Genomic DNA, 22,049 nt, shown 5'->3' with positions numbered 1-22,049 from the left:
TGGGCCCTTAGCAATCTTGGGATCGCTCCCTCGAGGCCTGTGAGCAGCTCCGGCTTCCCCCGCGGGAAAACGGCTTCTGCGACCGGAACCCGGAAATAACGTACAGCGATAACGAGGTTGACATTTTTGCTTTTCTGCCTGCGTGATCGAGCAATAGAGCGCGCGCGCAAGAGGCGGCCCAGGTGCGCGACGCGCCTTCCCGGCCTCAATGGGAACCAGGGAGCGGGAGCGGGAGCGGGACCCCACCCCTGCCCGCCCGCCCCCCGCGTGGGCTGTGCGTGGCCCATACACACTCGCGCCACGGGACCCCCGGTTCCCCCGACCCCCCTTCCTCTGCGAGGGCAGATAAACGAGGAGTCCAGGCGTAAGAAGAAGAAGCGGAAGTGGGCGGAGCAAAGACTGGCCCCGCCCCTTGCGCTCTGCGTGCGCCCTCTCCCTCCCCCCCCCCCGGCCGCCGCCTTCGCCTCCGCGGCTCTGCGGCTCTTGCAGTCGCTTCTGCGTTCGCGGCGGGTCAAGATGGCGGCCAGGGTGAGTGAGTGAGTGAGCGGATGAATGATTGCGGGGAAGCTGTCGGCGGCTTCTTCCCAACTCTTACTTCTTTTGTTATTATGGCTACATTTAGCTCAATAACCGCCCGCCCCCTTGATAAGGTCTCTGTATCCTCCTCCCGTAGGGGGTGGAAGAGCGTTGGATTTGGACTAGGGAGACCTGAGTTCGAATCCCCTGCTCCTCAGCCGCAAAAGCTTTCTTAGGTGTTTTGTGGGTGGTGGCAATCACTATCACCCAAGTTAAGTAACCTCACGAGGTTCTGGTGAAGAGCCTGAATGTTTGGAGGAGAGCACAGCACAGATAACTAACTATTCATTATCTTTCTATCGTTATTTATTATTTATTTATCTATCAGAAATACGTTTATACTGGCCTTTTCCTTCTGATTCTAGGGCAGTATACAATTTACTAGTGAATTTACCTGTTAAAAATATTTGAGCTATCCTTCTTGATAGAATACCAGCAACTACTGAATGAATTCCTATTTATTTATCTGCTACGTTTTTGTACCACTCAAAAGCCGAAGGATATTGCACGATTCGGAAAACAGAATCCTATTATAGTCACCAGCCTTTTGCGAGTACCTGGCCTCCGCCCCCATTTTCAACCTTCAGATTACTGCAAACCAGTGTACTTACAATAAGGACACCGGAGGAAAGGGATGACAGCTAATTTCCATGTTTCTGAAATAGATGGCATTTTCTCAGCGATTGCTTGGAAAAAAATATGTGGTCTGACTGTTTAATATTGAAATGTTTCTCTCAGTGTTAAATACTTGTGGTGACCTGTGGGTAATAATCTGTTGTCATTGTGTTGCTATCTCCATTTGGAGTTAAAAGTGGGTTAAAAAATGGGAGGGTCAAGATATGTATGCAGGGAGTGTCTTTGCTGCAATGTACTTGGTTGGCAAGCAGAGGAATCTATCTTCAGGTTGCTTCTTTGGTGATGCTCTTGGTTACAATGATGTCACATTACCACTGCAATGGCACTTGGTGTCTCCTAGAATGAAAGGTGCATCAGAGGTGGGTTAGTGGTGGAATAATTGGTAATGAAGTCTAAAGAAAAGTCTTAATGTATGAGAGGTTTGTTTACACCCTTAAGTATCTGGGTTTTTAAAGATATTGTTAAGACTTATAGACCTTTGCCACAAAGAGTATCCATTTGGTAAGGAGGGAGGGAGGTGTTGATTGAGGTTCCTAGTGGAATAACAATCTCACTCTATGGATTGTAGCAGGTTAGGGAAGCTTCAGGAGGGATGATAGGGGAGTAAACCTGTATGAAACACAAAATGTCAAACACAAAATTGCTGTGTATTTAATTGTATGTGGGGAAAGTAGTTTGAAATTTTGAAGCATAATGATAATTGTGTGCCAAAAGGCCATCTAGAAATTGTGCTGCAGTAGGTTTGATTATTCCACTGATTTGGGGTAATAGTTAAATGAAAAGCCTTTTTCCTGGGTTGTGAGAGTAGATGGGGGAGAACAACACAAATGCTGTTGATCACACCCACTGATTTTTGTCCACTAGGTCACCCCAACAGAAGTATTTCTCAACAAGAGTAAAGAGTGAGTGCAGAAATTTTGCCAAATCTCACAATGCTAGTAATCCTTGTGATAACTTTAGAAAACTATGTAGCTGAAAAGCAGCTTTATGAAATGTTTTCTTATGATACACTCCAATATCAATGCTGTATTTGTTTCTGGTCAGAAGAAACTGGAGTGATGCATTAAAAGATTGACCGGGCCATTTTCTGTGTATACTGGTACGCAGTCATACTGGAAAGGAGTTCCAAAGGATGCACAGCCCAATCTCCCAATTAGCTGGGCTAGTTTTGCTTAATCGTTTCTAGCAGAGATGTTGAATTAAACTTTCTCTTAAAAGCGTATGTTTCATTGGTCATTGAGCATGTATTTTTTATTTATTTATTTTTATTTATCATACTTATACCCCGCTCTTCAGCCAAAAAAGGCTCTCGGAGCGGCTTACACTTAGCAAAAAAGACAGTCCCTGCCCTCAGGCTTTCAATCTAATAAAGACATGACACACAAGGAAAAGGAGTCAAGGAGGGACGGAGGGAGGAGAGAGAAAGAGAGAGAGAGAGAGAGAGAGAGAGTCCAGCAGGAGCAGGCCCCGATGTTACTTCTGCCTGCTCCTGTCCCCTCGGTCCTTCTTCTTCCCCACAGGGCCAAGATGGCAGTTTGCCCTGTGGGGGGGGGGGGAAGAGTCCAGCAGGAGCAGGCCCCGATGTTACTTTTGCCTGCTCCTGTCCCCTCGGTCCTTCTTCTTCCCCACAGGGCCAAGATGGCAGTTTGCCCTGTGTGGGGGGGAAGAGTCCAGCAGGAGCAGGCCCCGATGCCACCTCTGCCTGCTCCTATCCCCTCGGTCCTTCTTCTTCCCCACAGGGCCAAGATGGCAGTTTGCCCTGTGGGGGTGGGGGAAGAGTCCAAGAGGAGCAGGCCCCGATGTTACTTTTGCCTGCTCCTGTCCCCTCGGTCCTTCTTCTTCCCCACAGGGCCAAGATGGCAGTTTGCCCTGTGTGGGGGGGAAGAGTCCAGCAGGAGCAGGCCCCGATGCCACCTCTGCCTGCTCCTATCCCCTCGGTCCTTCTTCTTCCCCACAGGGCCAAGATGGCAGTTTGCCCTGTGGGGGTGGGGGAAGAGTCCAAGAGGAGCAGGCCCCGATGTTACTTCTGCCTGCTCCTGTCCCCTCGGTCCTTCTTCTTCCCCACAGGGCCAAGATGGCAGTTTGCCCTGTGGGGCGGGGAAGAGTCCAGCAGGAGCAGGCCCCGATGCCACCTCTGCCTGCTCCTGTCCCCTCGGTCCTTCTTCTTCCCCACAGGGCCAAGATGGCAGTTTGCCCTGTGGGGGGGGGGAAGAGTCCAGCAGGAGCAGGCCCCGATGTTACTTCTGCCTGCTCCTGTCCCCTCGGTCCTTCTTCTTCCCCACAGGGCCAAGATGGCAGTTTGCCCTGTGGGGGGGGGAAGAGTCCAGCAGGAGCAGGCCCCGATGTTACTTCTGCCTGCTCCTGTCCCCTCGGTCCTTCTTCTTCCCCACAGGGCCAAGATGGCAGTTTGCCCTGTGGGGGGGGGGGAAGAGTCCAGCAGGAGCAGGCCCCGATGTTACTTCTGCCTGCTCCTGTCCCCTCGGTCCTTCTTCTTCCCCACAGGGCCAAGATGGCAGTTTGCCCTGTGGGGGGGGGGAAGAGTCCAGCAGGAGCAGGCCCCGATGTTACTTCTGCCTGCTCCTGTCCCCTCGGTCCTTCTTCTTCCCCACAGGGCCAAGATGGCAGTATGTGCTAGAGATGCAAGTCAGTGATCGTATGAGTGATCTTATTTTTTGCATGTCTGAAGATTTGTATGAAGGGAAAAGTAATGCAAGAAAGCACCCTAAAGTGTCTGCTGAAATGTGAAAATGGGTCAGATATGATTATGAAGGGTGGATGGGACAGAAATGGCTTACATATATCTAATGAGAATCCTGAATGTTCACATCTAACCAGCTTGCAAATCTTCCCATCCTCAGCATGGTGTTGCTCTCTGTTCTGAACGGTTATCTCAAATACTTGTCTCGTACCAGCTACATGTGCAGGTTTCTTTGCTTAGTCTGGTATGAAACAGAGCTGTGTTACAGAGGCTTCCTCTTTCAGGCTTAGAAGAGAACCACCAGAGCCAGCACTGCAGAGTGTTCATTTTTATCTCTGTGACAGTTCTTACATGTTTGTCTGGAAGCAGGCTTTAATTTCCATTCGTGATCAACTAAGCCTGAAGTTATGACTAGTCCCTGAGTGGTCTAGCTACAACATGCAAATATGAGTCCCTTTGTGTAATTTATCTTGAAGTCTCGTCAAAAACTTAGGGTAAATGAGCCCTAACAGATATCTGTTGCCCTTAGCAGATGTTTGGCCTTGCTGGTTGCAGAAATTCTACTGTCTCTTAGAGAGTGGTCTAGTTCATGTGTTGTTTAAATGGATACTGTTGTTTTATACTGTTGTTTTTATATTTTTGATGGTTTTAAATTTTGTATTAAATTTTTCATGTTCACTGTTTTTAACATTTGTAAACTGCCCAGAGAGCTTCGGCTATGGGGTGGTATATAAATTTAATGAATAATAAATAAATAAATGATCGTGGTGGCTGAAACAAGCTGTTGTGCATGCTGGCCAAATTCCCCTAATTACCCACACCGGCGCAGCTTGTCAGGTCATCAGAATCCAGGTAGCATGGCTTGTTTGTGATGGACAGTAACCCTCAAATAACCTATGGGCAGTTGTTGGGCTATTTGAGGGTTGCTGCCCACCCCAAACAAGCCATGCTGCCCAAGTTTGAATGACACAGCAAGCTGCTGTGGTGTGGATAATTAAGGAAATCCAGCTGGCACATACAGTAGCTGCAACAAGCCACAGCGACTTGTTTCACCCACTGTGATCCTGCGAACTGGGTCAATGTGTGTGTCTAACTGGTTAGCTCTCATCTTTATAGAATCATAGAATAGCAGAGTTGGAAGGGGCCTACAAGGCCATCGAGTCCAACCCCCTGCTCAATGCAGGAATCCACCCTAAAGCATCCCTGACAGATGCTTGTCCAGCTGCCTCTTGAAGGCCTCTAGTGTGGGAGAGCCCACATCCTCCCTAGGTAATACATTGAACTAGGTAATACATTGAACTAATACAACCTCCCTAGGTTATACATTGAACAACAATCTACACAGCAAGAAGTAGATTCTTCAGTTAAAATTTCTGGGGAATTTAAATTGGTAAATGCTCATATTCTGACATCAACATTTATTTATTTTGTTTAAAATTATTTTTAGGCTGCCTTTAAGGATGGCATCCTCTCAAGACAGGGTACAAGATAAAAGACGTATAAAACAGATAAAATAGAAGTTCAGTACATACGTATTCAATAAAAGTTCCATAAACACAGTGATTACCAGTTTTAAAAATCAATAAACAGATATTACCAATAAAAACTAGCAGCCCAAGTGATTATAGAAATGCCTACAAAAGCAGGTGAGTCTTAAGTGCTTTCCTTAAGACCTGTAAAAAGGGGCCTGATTGGAAGCTGATTTGAAAGGTGCAGGGCCACCACTGTAAAGGCATGCTCTATTACTCACCAGCCTAACTGCTGGGGAGGCCTCTCTTAATGACCTCAAATAGCATGGGGAATGAAATGGAACCCCGAAGTACACCACAGGCCAATGGCTACAGCGTGGAACAGGAAACACCCCTCCCCCAGCACCATTTTTTGAAATTGCCCCTCCAGGAAGGATCAGAGCCAACTTATAACAGTACCTACCAGTCTCATTTCATACAGATGCCTCAGAAGGATACCATGGACAATGGTATCTAAAGCCACCGAGAGGTCCAGCAGAACCAACACGAACACATTCCCCTGTCTATTTCCTGGTATATATTGTCTGCCAAGGTGACCAAATCAATCCTGGTCTCATAAAGCATCAGGGATGCTTTAGGGTGGATTCCTGCATTGAGCAGGGGGTTGGACTCGATGGCCTTGTAGGCCCCTTCCAACTCTGCTATTCTATGATTCTATGAAGTCAAATTGTAGCAAGGTTTTTTTAAACCGATCTTATCACCGCTGCTTTTCGGAAGATGGAATTGCACCTTGCTGTAAAGAGGCGTTCACCATTACCTTTATCCACTCAGCCAGTTCCCCCCACTGTGGAAAGGCAAAGCACACAAGTCATGATTTATAGGCCACACCTCTCCAAGGATCCTGTCCATATTCTTGCACTGTACAAATTGAAAAATATCCATTATATCTGGATAAATAGGGTTATATCCATTGAACCTTTGCCAAATATGGCCAAGTTCGTACGGCTACAAGCTGGCACAGATACTAATCTGTGTTCAATCAAACTCATTTTGAATTTTCCGGCAATACCACTGGAGTTGTTGCCTACAGCTCCCTGGAAAACCAGACAGCTTGCTCAGAGAGCATGCTCAGGAGCAATGCTCAGGAGCAATCATGTCAACAGTCTGGACCATTTCCCCATTCCAGAGATCAACCAGAATTTCAACAATCGCCTGCTGAGGTGACAGGAAAATCCCCATGAGTCTGGTCCCCATGAGATAGTCCCCATGGACTATCACAATTTGCCCACGCTCTTGCAGAGGCTTTGTGTTCCAGTACATCTAACCCCTGTCAGGTAGTGATCCATCCATGATAATGGAACTATAAAAGTGTGCTCTATCTTCTGATCACCATTACCCCCCTTAACAGAAAACCAAATCCAAAGTGTGCTCTGCCAAGTAATCAGATACTAATTCAGGAAGACCCAGGGAGGCCATGAAGCCACTTCTGACAAGGCAGCCTCTGCATGTATGTTGAAGTCCCCCAGCACAACAAGCCGAGGCGATTCCAGCGCCACCCCTGAGGTAACCCCAGCTAGCTCAGTCAGGGAGACTGTTGGACAGGGCAGTGGGCTATACACCAAGTGAATCCCTATTCTGTCCTAAACACCCACATACTAAAAAATGGAAGACTGCAAGATGGGACTTAGGGACAGGAGGATAAAATCACTGCGACTGCATCTCTCCAACCCCTAGATCTTGCCAGCTGTAACATGGATAACTCAGGTGGGAAAAGCTGGGAGAGATTTACTCTCCCAGTCTCATCCAACCAGGTCAATTTGGCACACTCATCCAGGGTTCAAGTTACTGTTTTCTGGGACCTGTTCTAAGAAGGCCCTTCATCACCTGAAAGAGCTCTGCTAGGTGACATTGAGCACATGCAATGGTGACAGAAAAGTACAATTTCTTTGCTGCTATCAATTTATTTATTATTTTTTAATTTATCATACTTATACCCCGCTCCTCAGCCAAAAAAGGCTCTCGGAGCGGCTTACACTAAGCAAAAAAGACAGTCCCTGCCCTCAGGCTTACAATCTAATAAAGACATGACACACAAGGAAAAGGAGTCAAGGAGGGAGGGAGGGAGGAGAGAGAAAGAGAGAGAGAGAGAGAGAGTCCAGCAGGAGCAGGCCCCGATGTTACTTCTGCCTGCTCCTGTCCCCTCGGTCCTTCTTCCCCACAGGGCCAAGATGGCAGTTTGCCCTGTGGGGGGGGGGGAAGAGTCCAGCAGGAGCAGGCCCCGATGTTACTTCTGCCTGCTCCTGTCCCCTCGGTCCTTCTTCTTCCCCACAGGGCCAAGATGGCAGTTTGCCCTGTGGGGGGGGGGAAGAGTCCAGCAGGAGCAGGCCCCGATGTTACTTCTGCCTGCTCCTGTCCCCTCGTTCCTTCTTCTTCCCCACAGGGCCAAGATGGCAGTTTGCCCTGTGGGGGGGGGGAAGAGTCCAGCAGGAGCAGGCCCCGATGTCAACACCACAGAATCATATTTAAGATATATTCTTAACTGTGTTTAGTCATACAAATCTTTTGGCATTGCCCTCTAGCTGTCGGTCTTGTTGCTTTATTGGCCTCAACTCCCCAGAATACCAAGGTGCTGTTGTAGTAACTACAGAAAGGGTCAACGATGGTTGGGAGTGATTGCCTATAGAGCATGGCTCATCTGCTCATTCCAGGTGGAGATCAGGGCCTTGGCAGAACTGCCAGCTAAACCTGCAGGCAAATCTCCAAGAGGTGTCCGAAAACCCTGCGGTGTCATCCGTCTCTTGCGGCAGATGTAGTCCATTACCCCTGTGCAGTTACTGGCAGCAATTCAAAGGCCAAAACTGATCCATGCTAACAGTCATTCCTGGCTCCTGCCCCCAGATCATTATCCCCTAGTCCTATACAGAAAACCAAATTTTACATATTTGCTGCTGTATGCATTTGATCAGATATTAACTGAGACGAGCCTATGGATGTTATGAAGACCATGAAATCCTGGGCTGCTCTTGTCAAGGCAGCCTCGGCATGAATATCAAAGTTCCCCCAAGGCCAACAACCCTGGGGTCCTCAGCACCACATACAAGACCTTTCTGTCAGCTCAGGCAGGAAGACTGTTAGACAGTGGAGTGTTTGATACACCAACAGAATCCCAATCCAATTTTGAGTTCCCAATGTTAGGTACAACCAAAGCGTGCTGATTGCTAGACATCCTAGTGATTAATGAAAAATATGCCACTGTAGTCGCTGCTTATAAGTTTTTCAGGGAATAATTTCTGGTTAGTTCATATTGGAATTCTCAAAGATTGAATTCTTCAAGCACTTCTACTCAGAATTGTGCTAAAACTATTCAAATATAACTTAATTCTTATTTAATATAATTGAGAACTCTGTTATTTTTTTTAGGAGACAATTGAAGCCCAAATTAGATGTAAATTTTTTGCCATTAGAATGAAATAACCATTGCTAAAAAAACAAAAAAAAAGTCCATTGTAAAATGCCACATAAATGAGGAATTGAGTGTTCTTATGCTTTCTTGGTATAGCAGGACAAAGTACTGTCTTTTAGCTTGGAGGCTAGGAACATTTGAAAATATGATAGCGCAGGAGCCATATGCCATTTATTCCAGACTAGCAAATAAGCCCACAAAAGTAAAAATGTACCTGTGATGCAGTTTTTCGTTTGCAGGCTTATTGAGGGAGATAACAATACATTTGTTTAAAAATAAATAATTTTTAAAGTATTTTTTTAAAAAAACACTACATGAGAAAACAAATTTGTCTCACTTAAAAGAACATAGTTACAATTAAATCTCACCAGAAACATACTAAACCTACGCTTACAATCTCATAAAAATGTAGTTGTCTTGTAATCAAGGATTTAAAGCCCTAAATGGTTTGGGGCCAGGTTATTTGAAGGAATGCCTCCTCCCATATGTACCTGCCCGGACCTTAAGATCATCTACAGGGGCCCTTCTCCGTGAGCCCCTGCCAAAGGAAGTGAGGCAGGTGGCTACTAGGAGGAGGGCTTTCTCTGCTGTGGCACCCCGGTTGTGGAATGAGCTCCCCAGAGAGGTCCGCCTGGCGCTTACACTGTACTCCTTTCGTCGCCAGCTGAAGACCTCCTTTTTATTCTCTCAGTATTTTAACACTTAATTTTAACTTAAATTTAAATTTTACTGTTTTAACTCTGTATTTTAATCTTATATCAATTTTGCTGCGTGGTTTTATCCTGGTTGTGCTTTTTATACTGTATTTTGTATTTGTGCTTTTAACTTGTTGGTTGTTTTATTATGGTTTTAATTTTTGTGAACTGCCCAGAGAGCTTCGGCTATTGGGCGGTATAAAAATGTAATAAATAAATAAATCAAACATGGGCATTCATTTTACTTGCTGCTTTAAATTATGATTTAAATAATCGATATAAATTGCCTTGATTTAATCAATCCACTCTGATTGCTTAATCCCAGTCAAGTCCTACTGTGTTCAGTGGGGTTTATTCTCAAATAAGTGTGCCTAGGATTGTAGCTTAGTTCTTTTTCGTGGTCTTTGTGCGTCAGACTATGGGCTCTGCGCTGGCGCTGAGCTTTGCCTCAGAAAAAACTTCTCTAGCTGAGAAACGTTAATTTTGGCGGGACATGTCTGTGCGTGTTCCCGCCTTCCCCTCAGTTCCTTTGCGACCGCCTTAGCTGGTGCCTCGTAGAGAATTCTTCTCCTCATTCTAAAAGATTGAGTAGCTGAGTTACCTTTTTTCGTTATTCCATCTTCTTCTTCTTCTCTTTTCTTCTTCCTTCCTATTCTAAATAAAAATTTTAAAAAATAATTTTTTTTATATATATATACACTCCTTTCTTCTCTGACTTGTATGGCCCTCAAGGCACCGTTCCGCAAGTGCGTCCACTGTGGCAACAAACTTCCTGCAGCGGACGGACACTCACTCTGCCTACTGTGCCTCGGTGAGTCACACGTAGTTGAAACGTGTCACCATTGCCAATCTTTTTCTAGGCAAATGAGACACAGGGCAGATCAGCTTAAGGCCGAACTTTGGAAGCAGACACTACAATGAGTCGATAGACCAAAAACCATGGCTACTACTTTGACCGCACCTCCACAATCTTTGATATCGATAGACCCCTCGGCATCGACATCACGCACCGAGCCTTCGACATCGACTCGTTCTTTGACGGTATCGACAGCAAAAAAATTAGCAAAAAAGGCCAAAAAGGTTAAGTCTCCTCCCGCCACTCAGGATAAGATGAAGAAAAAGAGACCAAAACCTGCAAAACCTGGCCTACTTCTGCCACGCCCAGCGGTCATAACAGTTCCAACCCAGCAGAATTCCCGGCTGTTGAACTACTCTCAACGATTTCGGAGGGTGAAATTCGAGAACCCCCGACTCCGACACAACTATCAGGCATATCCTTAACCCAAAGAGACACTGCCAATACCGATAATGTAGATCACGGTCGACCTACCCCTCCACCTCAACCTGCATCTAGAATAGGCTCAAGGGAGCGCAGCATGCCTCATTCAAGAGGCGAACACTACGAGCGGGAGAGACGTTTCTCTAGATCGCGATCTCGACACCGATTGCCTTCTGTCTATAGCGACCACTATGCTAACAGACATCATCGCTACTACCACAGCAGATCTAGGTCTCCGTACCATCAGCACGATCGATACTCTGAATATTCTTACCCACCACCAACAAGGTGCTATGAATACTACTATGATAGGAGACCATCTTACCGTGAAGAGCGAAATCCACAACGCTCCAGACAATTGCAACCTCAAATACAAATCCCTTCGACATTGACAAATACAGACACACGTTTAATACCTACTCAGGCAACCTGTCATGATGAACCACGTACCTCCAGCCCCCCAAGGTCTCCTATTCCTGTTGAAGACTATGAGTCTGACTCATCATCGACATCGGCAGCACCACCATCCTTGCCCTCCCTGGACGAGAACCTCGGCCCCAAGGAAAGAGGATCCCCTTCCGAGGAAATGGTTTATTTTGCGGAACAGATACTCCGTATGGCTCATGCCCTGGGCATTGATGCACAGCAACAACAAGAGCAAATCCAAGACCCCATTTTCGAGCCAATATTTACCGAAGCATCAGCTCCAGTAGAGATACCCTTCACACCTACATTACTTCATGCCGTGAAACAGACATGGACTTCCCCCTCTTTAATGACACCAACATCTCGTCGTCTGGAATCCATGTACAGAGTACAGAAAAAGGACGTAGAATTTTTGTTCTCTCACCCACGGCCCAGTTCCATAATAGTTGAGTCCTCTCACTCAAGATCCCAGAAACACCACTCCTCCCCAGTGGACAAGGAGGGTCGAAGATTAGATTTCCTGGGCCGAAGATCGTACTCCTCATCCGCCCTAGGTCTACGGGTCACAAACTATCAGGCCCTCATGTCCTGTTATCAATTATTTCTTTGGGACAAAATTGGCTCCCTATGTGATTATTTGCCTGAAGACCATAGGGAACTAGCTTGAGTATTTCAATCTGAAGCCTCACGTTCGTCAAAACTTCAAATCAACACTACTCGACATCAGACAGACTGTTATGCTAAACTAATGATGGGCGCAGTAGCTCTTAGACGCCATGCTTGGCTCAGATCAGCAGGAATGGCCCCAGAGGCACGCTCACAAATAGAAGAACTACCCTTTCATGGTGATGGACTATTCAATGCCTCCACAGACGAAAAAATGGACACTGTCCAGAAAGCTAGAAATAACGCTAAGAAAATGGGACTAGGCTAGAAAAACCAACAGTTTCAACCCCAGAAAAGCCGAAAGTGGTTTCGTCAATACCAGACATACCCTCAAAAGTCAGCAGATAAAACACCAAGATTCCAATCAACACAACCCTTTCAATGAAAGCCATATGCCCCAGGCAACTGCTTCCGTCCTCAGTAGAAACCAGACAACTCACATAAACGTCGTCTTTTTCTTCTATCACCAAAACAACCAATACCTTGCATTCAGCAATCGTCTATCCAATTTTTACCACGCCTGGGAAGCCATCACTACAGACTCTTGGGTCCTGGATATAATTCTTCGCGGCTACAAGATCGAGTTTGAGACCCTCCCTTCTCTTAGTACTATGAAGATCACAACACCCTCTACTGCGCTCACTCAGGAAACTACCCTCCTCCTTTCCAAAGGGGCTATCGAACGTGTTCCACCAAAATTCAACCACGAAGGGTTTTTCTCCAGATACTTCACGGTACCAAAGAAGGACGGGGGTCTCCGACCCATCCTAGACCTCAGAGACCTGAATGACTTTATCTGCCCCAAGAAGTTCAAAATGACGACGCTGCATATCATCCTACAACTTTTAAGAAAGAATGCTTGGTTTGCGGTTGTAGACCTAAAAGACGCTTATTTTCATATTTCCATCGCCGAGACACACCGCCATTTCCTTCGATTAGCCATCGGAGAAGAGGTTTATCAGTTCTGCGTACTGCCATTCAGACTCACCACAGCTCCTCGAGTCTTTACCAAGTGTATGGCTGTGGTCTGTGCCCATCTTCGCCTGTCAAACGTCGAGATATATCCATACCTCGACGATTGGCTACTGACATCAGATTCAAAAGACACCCTGTACCACAATATCTCCCTGACATTGGACCTCTTGGACAGACTCGGACTCTATTTAAACCAACTCAGTCCATAAAATTTATAGGAGCAAGACTGGATTCGACCACGGGAAAAGCATACTTACCTCGAGATCGGGCGTATCATCTTGTCCGCAAAACCAAAATTCTGATTGCAAGACCTCACACATTGGCCCACAAGATACAACGCCTCCTCGGATATATCGCTTCGACCGTTGCAGTTGTGCAATGGCCAGATTTCATATGCGCCCACTACAACTCTGGTTCCTCCAACATTACGACAAGGATCGCAATCCCAAATGCCATTTCCTCACCATCCCACCCGAAGTTACCAGCAGTCTTCGATGGTGGGCAAACACACATCACCTCTTAAAAGGAGTTCCCTTCCAGCAACCACCTCCATCCAGGATACTCACAACAGATGCGTCGACAGCAGGTTGGGGAGCCCACTGCGGAACACTACAGATCCAAGGCCAGTGGTCAACCCACGAGTCCATGAACCACATCAACTTCCTGGAACTAGAGGCCGTCAGGAAAGCCCTCAAATCATTCGAACCCTACCTCCGAAATCACCATGTACAGATACTTACCGACAACACTACGGTGTTATGGCACATCAACAAACAAGGGGCCACAAGGTCCCCAAAACTAGTCGACCTCACACTTCGGATCCTTAATTGGACTATCCCCAGAAGGATATACCTGACAGCTCTCCACATCGCGGAGAACGACAACGTCCTTGCGGACTCTCTCAGCCGCACTCTGATTCTCCATCATGAATGGCAACTCTCACGGAAGATACTCCACCAGATCTTCCACACCTGTGGTCAAGCAACAGTGGACCTATTCACCACATCGGAGAACAGAACGTGCATGATGTTCTGCTCCAGAGCAGGCATAGGACACGGATCCATGGGAGATGCATTCATCCACACTTGGACGAACGCCCTATTCTACATATTCACACCTTTTCCTCTACTAAACAAAGTAGTAACAAAAATCATACAGGACAAAACGGACTATATCTTAATTGCCCCATGGTGGCCCAGGCAGACATGGTTTTCACCACTAGCGCGCCTCGCCAAGGGCCACATTTATCGCCTACCTCTAACCTCATCTCTACTCTCGTGCAACCATGGACAAATCCTCCACCCTGATCTCCACAGACTGAAACTAACGGTGTGGAGGATTTACCACGACCACACTTAGATAACAATACATCTATAGAACCATCTTGTCTACCACCAGAAGTACAATACGTTTTATCAGCATCCATAAAAGACTCCACTAGGACATCTTATGCAACAAAATGGAAATGTTTTTGCACCTTTGCAACCGGATCGCTGTTCTACAACCAACGTCTTGACATTCCTGCACCACCTATATGAGAAGGGTCTTCAATATTCTTCTATTTGGGTGTACCTAGCGGCTATATCCGCACATCGTGGAGAAATCCAACACAGATCACTTTTCTCCACACCAATAATAAAGAAATTTTTGTGGGGCCTCAAGATTTTAGTACCACCAGTAAGACCTATTGCCCCCAGCTGGAGTCTCTCAGTTATTTTAAATGCACTAACTGCAAAACCATTTGAACCCCTTGCTACCACTCCCATACACCTCCTGTCATGGAAAGTGGCATTCCTAGTGGCAATAACATCTGGGAGAAGAGCAAGCGAATTGTCGGCACTACGCATCGACCCCCCCCCCCCCGTTCACTATCTTTCACAAGGATAAGGTTGTCTTGAGACCAGACATTACCTTTTTACCTAAAATAGTGTCAGACTTTCATATTAATCAGCATATCATACCGACGTTCTTCCCATCCCCGTCTACAGACCTCGAGAAAAGACTACAATGTCTAGACGTGAGGAGAGCCTTGGCTTTTTACAAAGACAGGACACAGACATTTCGTAAGTCTCAAAGCCTCTTTATTTGTTACGGTGGCAAACAGAAGGGACACACGCTCTCCACCCAAAGGCTTGCTGCATGGATAGTACACACTATCAAGCTAGCCTACCATCTAGCTAAGCTACACCTTCCTCAAGGAATACGGGCACATTCGACCAGGAGCCTAGCCACTTCCACGGCCTTTGCTAAAGGAATTTCTTTAGAGGAATCTGCAAAGCAGCAACATGGTCACGTCCTCTGACTTTCGTTAAACATTACAGCATTGACACTCGCTCCCGGAAAGACTCCTCCTTTTGGCAGAGCAGTGTTATCAGTTGTACTCCAATGACACCGACCCTCCCCCGGTGAGTGTTAGCTTGGTAATCGCCCATAGTGTGATGCACAGAGACCACGAAAAAGAAATGCAGGTTACTTACCTGTAACTGTGGTTCTTTGAGTGGTCATCTGTGCAGTCACACAACCCTCCCACCGTCCCCTCTTCGGTGTCACATACTGAAGGCGTATCCCCTCGGTACCGAGATCGTATAGTCGGTCACAAAGTAACTGAGGGGAAGGTGGGAACACGCACAGACATGTGCAGTAGACGGTGGGGGAGGGTTCCCGCCAAAATTGTTTCTGAGCTAGAGAAGTTTTTTCCGAGGCAAAGCTCAGCGCCAGCGCAGAGCCCATAGTGTGACTGCACAGATGACCACTCAAAGAACTACAGTTACAGGTAAGCAACCTGCATTTGTTTTTCCCCATTAAGAAGGCAGCAAATGAAAAAACCAACAAACTTTTAGAACACTTCCTTAGCTGATCTGCTGGAGGTAATTATTACTAGTCATAGGTGTGTGTTTTTTGCTTTGAATTTCACTGCATCTAGTTTGGAAGCACAAGCGCCCAATTAAAAACTAGAATTCTGAAGCCCCCAAATTGGCTGGTTGGTTCAAACCGATATGGAAAATTCATCATCATGCTCCCATTCCTTGGCATTTGCTGTCTGCTTAGACTTGCCAGGTCATAATGCTGCAGTGATGGTAGATGCTACTCCTGGCAGAATTTATTTCCTTTGAAGTTCTTAAAGGTACAGAAAGACTGTCAGGGTGTAAACCTCACAACTGTAAGCCACTTCAGCTCTCTTGCCTTCCAAAGTCTCCTCAACTTAGCAGGATACTTTCCAATCAATATTGTGCAAACCCTCTTCTTAACTAACATGATGTTTTGATCTAGATCAGTGGTTCCCAATCAGCTAAGTACTGCGGACCCCTTGTTTTTCAAATGCCAAGCCATGGACCCACTACTTTTGAAAATTTTGTTATCTCTATGGTAGTTTACCTGTGCGAAGCAATTTTTTGCAGAAAGTAAGGGATAGCCTTTAATAAGCAAAGGATTTTAGGGATAGTAAAACACAGGCCATAAAATTTGTGATATTACCATGCAAAAATGACAACAATTTAGTTAGGAATATAAAGACGAATTTAATTTTACTAATGTCTAGTTTACAGTTGAACAAATTATGACCTGTGTAGCAGCTACTAAAGCTAAATGTGATGTCTCTTTTTGTCTTGAACAATCCCTTCCACATCCGGTTCAATATTTCCTACTTTTAATCTCAAATCTGGATCAACATTGAGCCGATTTCTATGCTTGTTCTTTATATAACAAAATGTTGAAAATGTTTGTTCACAAAGATATGTGAAACAAAAGGGAACTAGATGTTTCAAAGCTTTTTCACCTAACTACTTATAATCAGGAAAAACCGTCACTTAGAATTGGTCCAGTCTATATTCTTTGAAAAATGATTTCAATGAACCATCACAAGTCACGTCAACAAGTGCATCTTGCTCTTCCGCAGAGAGAGTTGTTGTACATCACCACATTCAAAAGCATTCCTTATCCATGAGTTTTCAGGATTAGGTGCAGGGAAGTAATCTCTGAAGCTAGTTGCTAAATCACGCAGGTGCTCAGTGATGTTATATTTTACTTCTGGTAGGAATTCGTCATCAGTGGACTCCAGAAATGTCTCCAGTGTTCGGATGTTAGTGAGGCTACCTACCACCTTGTACTCGTCTTGCCCATAGCCGTAATTTTTTAATCACTGCCTCAATCTTACCTTCAACGTAAAAAAAATTCACATCACTACCTTGAAGGCTTGTGTTGAGAGTGTTCAAGTACGCGAAAACATCTGCTAAGTAGGCTACCATACACAACCATGCCAAGTTGTTCAACTGACCACATGGAAATTTTGAAACTGTCAGGAAAAGTTGTACTTCATTGCGTAACTCAAAGAATCGCTTTAATATTTTCCCCCTTGACAGCCAACACACTTCTGTTTGAAAAAGTAACTGCGTATGTTGGCTTCCCATTTCTTTACACAATTTTGAGAAGATCCTAGAATTCAAAGCTTGAGATTTGATAAAATTAATAATCTTGACAACTTCTTCAGGTACCTTTTTAAATGAGTCCGGCATCTTCTTTGTAGCCAAAGCTTCTTGATGAATGCAACAATGGGTCCATTTCATTAAAGGTGCTACAGTCTCCACCCGAGCAACAAATTCAGTGATTTCCCCTGACATAGCACTAGCATCATCTGTTGTCAGGCCCACACATTTCTTCCATGAAATGTGGTTCTCAGCAAAACATTTTTTTCAAGGATTTAAATATGCACTCTGCAGTAATGCGTACAAGTTCACATGAAAATAAAAAATCCTCCATAATTTCTTCTTCCCATACATAGTGTGCAAAGACTAGCATGATAGCTTTGTAATATCAGTGGTTTCATCTGCAATGAAAAGAAGTTGCAAGTCTGGACCCTTAAAATGAGAGTCTGTTTTATATCATCAGACATATCACATAATCTTTGTTTCAGTGTTGTTCGAAAGAGGTACTGTGTTGATTTCCCTAGCCGCTGACTCACCAAGTGCTCATTTGCACAAGCAAGGAGAATCATTTCCTCGCCTATAGTATGAGCCTTTCCTGCTTTGGCAATGATTTTTGCCACGTCATAAGAAGCTAAGCTTGCATTCTCCTGAGCACTCACACCTGAAGTTTTTTCTGTTTTTTCCCCCCTTCTTCAACTGCGCAAGTTTGATCTTGAAAAAATTTAATGATTTATTTTTGTAGTGCGTGTGTTTTGTCTCCAAATGGCGTCGAAGATTAGTAAGCTACAAAGATTCATTAGCCAGAATTTCATGACATAAAACACACATGGGCTTTGGCTCCAAATCAGATCCTTTAGCTTGAGTAAATCCATACTGAAGATAGTCATTGTACTTATGGGTGTGTGCCCCCCCCCCCGGGTGATTGAGATATACCCGTATTTCTTCGATTCTAAGACGCCATCGATTCTAAGACGCAGTCCATTTTTAGAGCTGTTTATTTAGGGAAAAAAGTGCGTCTTAGAATCGAAGAAATACGGTAACACTAGTAGACGCACTGACACTAGGCCTGGGAGAACTAGCTTCAGAATTAACAGTACCAGCGGATGACACCACCTGAGAGTCTTCTGTTTCCTGGTCTATATCACTTCTTGGTCTTTTCAGAGATCCCGTCTGTAACCACGCTTTTTTACTGGCATGCAACATGAAACATTAAGGTTATGAAACAAGTCTATCTCCAGTGTTTTGCTACAAAGTCACTGTGCAGGGTTGACGCCTACACAGGCTAGTTTTGTTTAAGCCTGAAGGCCTAAAAATCTCCTGAAGGGGAGGGGGTAGGCCTAAGTTTCATTTCCCTCCTTATAGTTAAGTCACCAGATTAGATGGTTCGGTTCTGTGGGAGTATAGATAAAGGGGTGGAGTTAATTGTAGAGATTGAGTGGAAAACTACAGGAGAAAGCTAGAGAGAGAGAGGAAAAGAGTGGGGAAAAGTTTACATAGAAAGAGCGGGAGACAGTTACTGAGAGATTAACTACTGTCGGCAGGCCTGGAGGCGTAGCAAAGCCATGTTTAGCTGAAGGGGGAGGGGGAGGGGGAGCTTGCCCAGGATGCGCAGTAGCTGCTCCATTTATTGTTTTCACGCATGACGTCACCGTCGATGCAAAAGGAGCGCGGGAGACGGCGTATTTTCTTTTATTAAAATGCGGACCTTGGAGAGCTAATATGTGAATGGTGCCAAAGACCCCCTTGGTGGGTTACGCAGACCCCCAATTGGGAAACACTGATCTAGATCTATTGTCGTCCTTTCTTCAATTCTATGTTTTTAATCTCCTATTCTTCCCCAGATACTTCCTTTTCATTATTTTAGCCTTTGTCCCATGTCAACTCTCTATAGAATGCTTGTCTTCTCATATAATACAGTCTCTCCACCTACCATTTTCTTAGGTTTCTTTTTCTCAGTTTAGTTTGCCCATTTCCTGAAGCTATCTTGTCTCCTGCTGTTTCCTTTCCTCCTGGGCGTTACTCCCTGTTTTCAACCTACCCCATAAAGCTACGCTTGTTCCTATGGATTGAGGCTGTAATTCCTGTTGAACAGGCAACTTTTTCAGTCTGCAAGCTCCCTGACAATTTTGTTCCTTGAGCAGATAGAGAATGTATGTGAACAACATTCCATGCCATTATGTTGCCCCTCAACCAGGGATTTAAAAGCCCGCTTCCCCGGCGCATTAGTAGCCAATCAAACACACGAGGCTGGAGAATACACGTAATCCATTTACTTCCGATAATGCAGTATGGGGGTGCTCCCCAGTTCCACAAAATGGAGGCACCAAGAACAAGGGAACCTCACAGTATATATAGGCTCTGACTACAAAAGGGTGTTAGTCTCTTTCTAACCTTTCCATTGGTCAGTTCTGGATTAGCAAGTTATGTTACATTCAATTTTCAAGTTAAGGTGCACAATCTCAATGAGTCATAGGTTACATTTGATGCTCTATTGGTTGAAAGTTTTTGGCAAATGGTCCGAGCATTTGATTGCCTGGTCCAGAGAGAGGCTACTGCTACAGAGGCAGAATAGTCACTTAATTCAATATATGCTCAGCCCTGTAAATGTAATCTTAGAAGTAAGAGCCATTAAAAACAATGGGGTTAATAGAATCATAGAATAGTAGAGCTGGAAGGGCCATCAAGTCCAATCTCCTGCTCAGTGCAGGAATTCACCTTAAGACAGATGGTTGTCCAACTGCATCTTGAATGCCTCTAGTGCGGGAGAGCCCATGACCTCCCTAGGTAATTGGTTCCATTGTTGTACTGCTCTTACAGTCAGGATTTTTTTCCTGATGTCCAGCTGGAATCTGGCTTCCTGTAACTCAAGAAGAGATCCTGGCCCTCCTCTGTATGACAACCTTTCAAGTACTTGAAGAGTGCTATCATGTCTCCCCTCAGTCTTCTCTTCTTCACGCTAAACATGCCCAGTTCTTTCCGTCTCTCCTCATAGGGCTTTGTTTCTAGACCCGTGATCATCCTTGTTGCCCTCCTCTGAACGTGCTCTAGCTTGTCTGCATCCTTGATGTGTGGTGCCCAGAACTGGACACGATACTCAAGATGAGGTCTAACCAGTGCCGAATACAGGGAAACCAGTACCTCACGTGATTTGGAAGCTATACTTCTGCATCCCAAAATAGCATTTGCTTTTTTTGCAGCCACATTTTTTTTACGAGCCACACTGTTAGCTCGTATTGAGCTTGTGATCTACAACAATTCCAAGATCCTTTTTGCTTGTAGTATTTTTGAGCCAAGTATCCCCCCTCTTGTAATTATGCATTTGGTTTCTTTTTCCTAGGTGTAGAACTTGGCAATTATCCCTATTAAATTTCATCCTGTTGTTTTCAGCTTTGAAGTTTGTTTCTGTCTTCCAGGGTGTTAGCTATCCCACACAATTTATTTCTGGGAAAATATCGACCGTATTGGGTGGTGAGCACAACTAACTCTTAATAGGACACTCTCTGTGTATGTCCCAAGTAAGCATTCTTGATTAAGAATGAAATAAGTGGTTGCAGGATCTGATCAAGATTCATGTAGTCTAGCAGTCTTTGCAAGAATCCCAGGAACTAAGCAGCTGCACTGGAACTGCACAGTAAACCATGATCTACTTTCTGGCCACCTCTATTCTAGAGGGAGGAGCCAACAACTGAAGTTTAGAAACAAATCTTATTTGACTAGATATTATTTGACAAATCCCTATTTGACCAGTTCTTTGGGATCTAGTCACTACACACCTGAATTTCATTTGTGAGATTTTAATCTTTGTAAACTGCCCAGAGAGCTTCAGCTATTGAGCGGTATATGATGTAATAAATAAAATAAATAAAATATGTAAATTGCAGTCAAGCTTGAGTCCTGAAATGAGATTTGCCTTGCCTAAATGCTATCTGCTGCATTTTATGAGTAATTGCTTGAGTATATGGATGTGCTATCAATCTGAAGATGAATTGGTACAAACAATCTATTTTAGGCTTGCAAATGAGGCTGATTCCTGATTTCTAGAGAGATGAGAATGAAATGAAAGGCTGAACATCGTCTTATATAGAGTTATTTTGTCTCCCCTTTCAGAAATTGCTAGTTCTCTATTATTTAGCTGATTCTGTTTGTTGTATGTGATGTTAGAGATGCCCTTCATGTGACATAGGAAAAGCTTAAGTCACTAATCTCTGCAGAGCAGGTTATAAAATAGTATTTAAATCTCCAGGAGATTTTGTGTCCCACTGTACATAATGTGGTTGGGTGTAAGGCAACAGAGTGGGTGACTTGAAGGCTTTACACAGTTTTAAATAATGGGATGCTGATGATTTCTTATTTGTTTTCTGTTCTTCATCAGGGTTATATTTGTCATATGTTTCACACAAACTGGCTTCAGAGCCTGCTGTGCTGATACCCCCTCCAATTACACACCTCCACACATTTCAGGGTAGCCTGCCCAAGTCCATTTCTTTCAGAGAAGCATTGCAGTCTGGCTTGAGGAAGTTTCTTTGCACTTTTACTAGTTGAGAAAAGAATGCATATGAAGCAGTTGCAGTGCAAATCCAAAACATAGCCTGAGTAGACCTCAACATCAAACTAGTACAGAGCTGTCCCACTCCGCATCCTGTGGTGCTTTTCTCTACCTCTGCTTTGAGCACTCAAGGCAGCCATTAAGAAACCTGAACCACTTCCAATTTTTTAGGGGATCTACAGATAATGTGTCTGATTTT

The 22,049-nt window shown here is 44.9% G+C and overlaps 1 protein-coding gene across 2 annotated transcripts in view; it reads left to right on the top strand.

Moving 5' to 3' along the window:
• The first annotated feature begins 469 nt into the window (after nucleotides 1-469).
• Nucleotides 470-22,049, top strand: part of NSF (N-ethylmaleimide sensitive factor, vesicle fusing ATPase) — a 196,841-nt gene continuing 175,261 nt past the window's right edge. For both annotated transcript variants that reach the window (XM_063138459.1, XM_063138458.1), the window contains exon 1: nucleotides 470-528. In XM_063138459.1, the coding sequence (XP_062994529.1) occupies nucleotides 517-528 (12 nt within the window). In that variant the 5' untranslated portion in view covers nucleotides 470-516. The remainder of the gene's footprint in view (nucleotides 529-22,049) is intronic.

The sequence above is a fragment of the Elgaria multicarinata genome, chromosome 11, assembly GCF_023053635.1.
Source record: "Elgaria multicarinata webbii isolate HBS135686 ecotype San Diego chromosome 11, rElgMul1.1.pri, whole genome shotgun sequence".
Taxonomy (NCBI): domain Eukaryota; kingdom Metazoa; phylum Chordata; class Lepidosauria; order Squamata; family Anguidae; genus Elgaria; species Elgaria multicarinata.
This window is presented reverse-complemented; position numbering and strand designations above follow the sequence as displayed.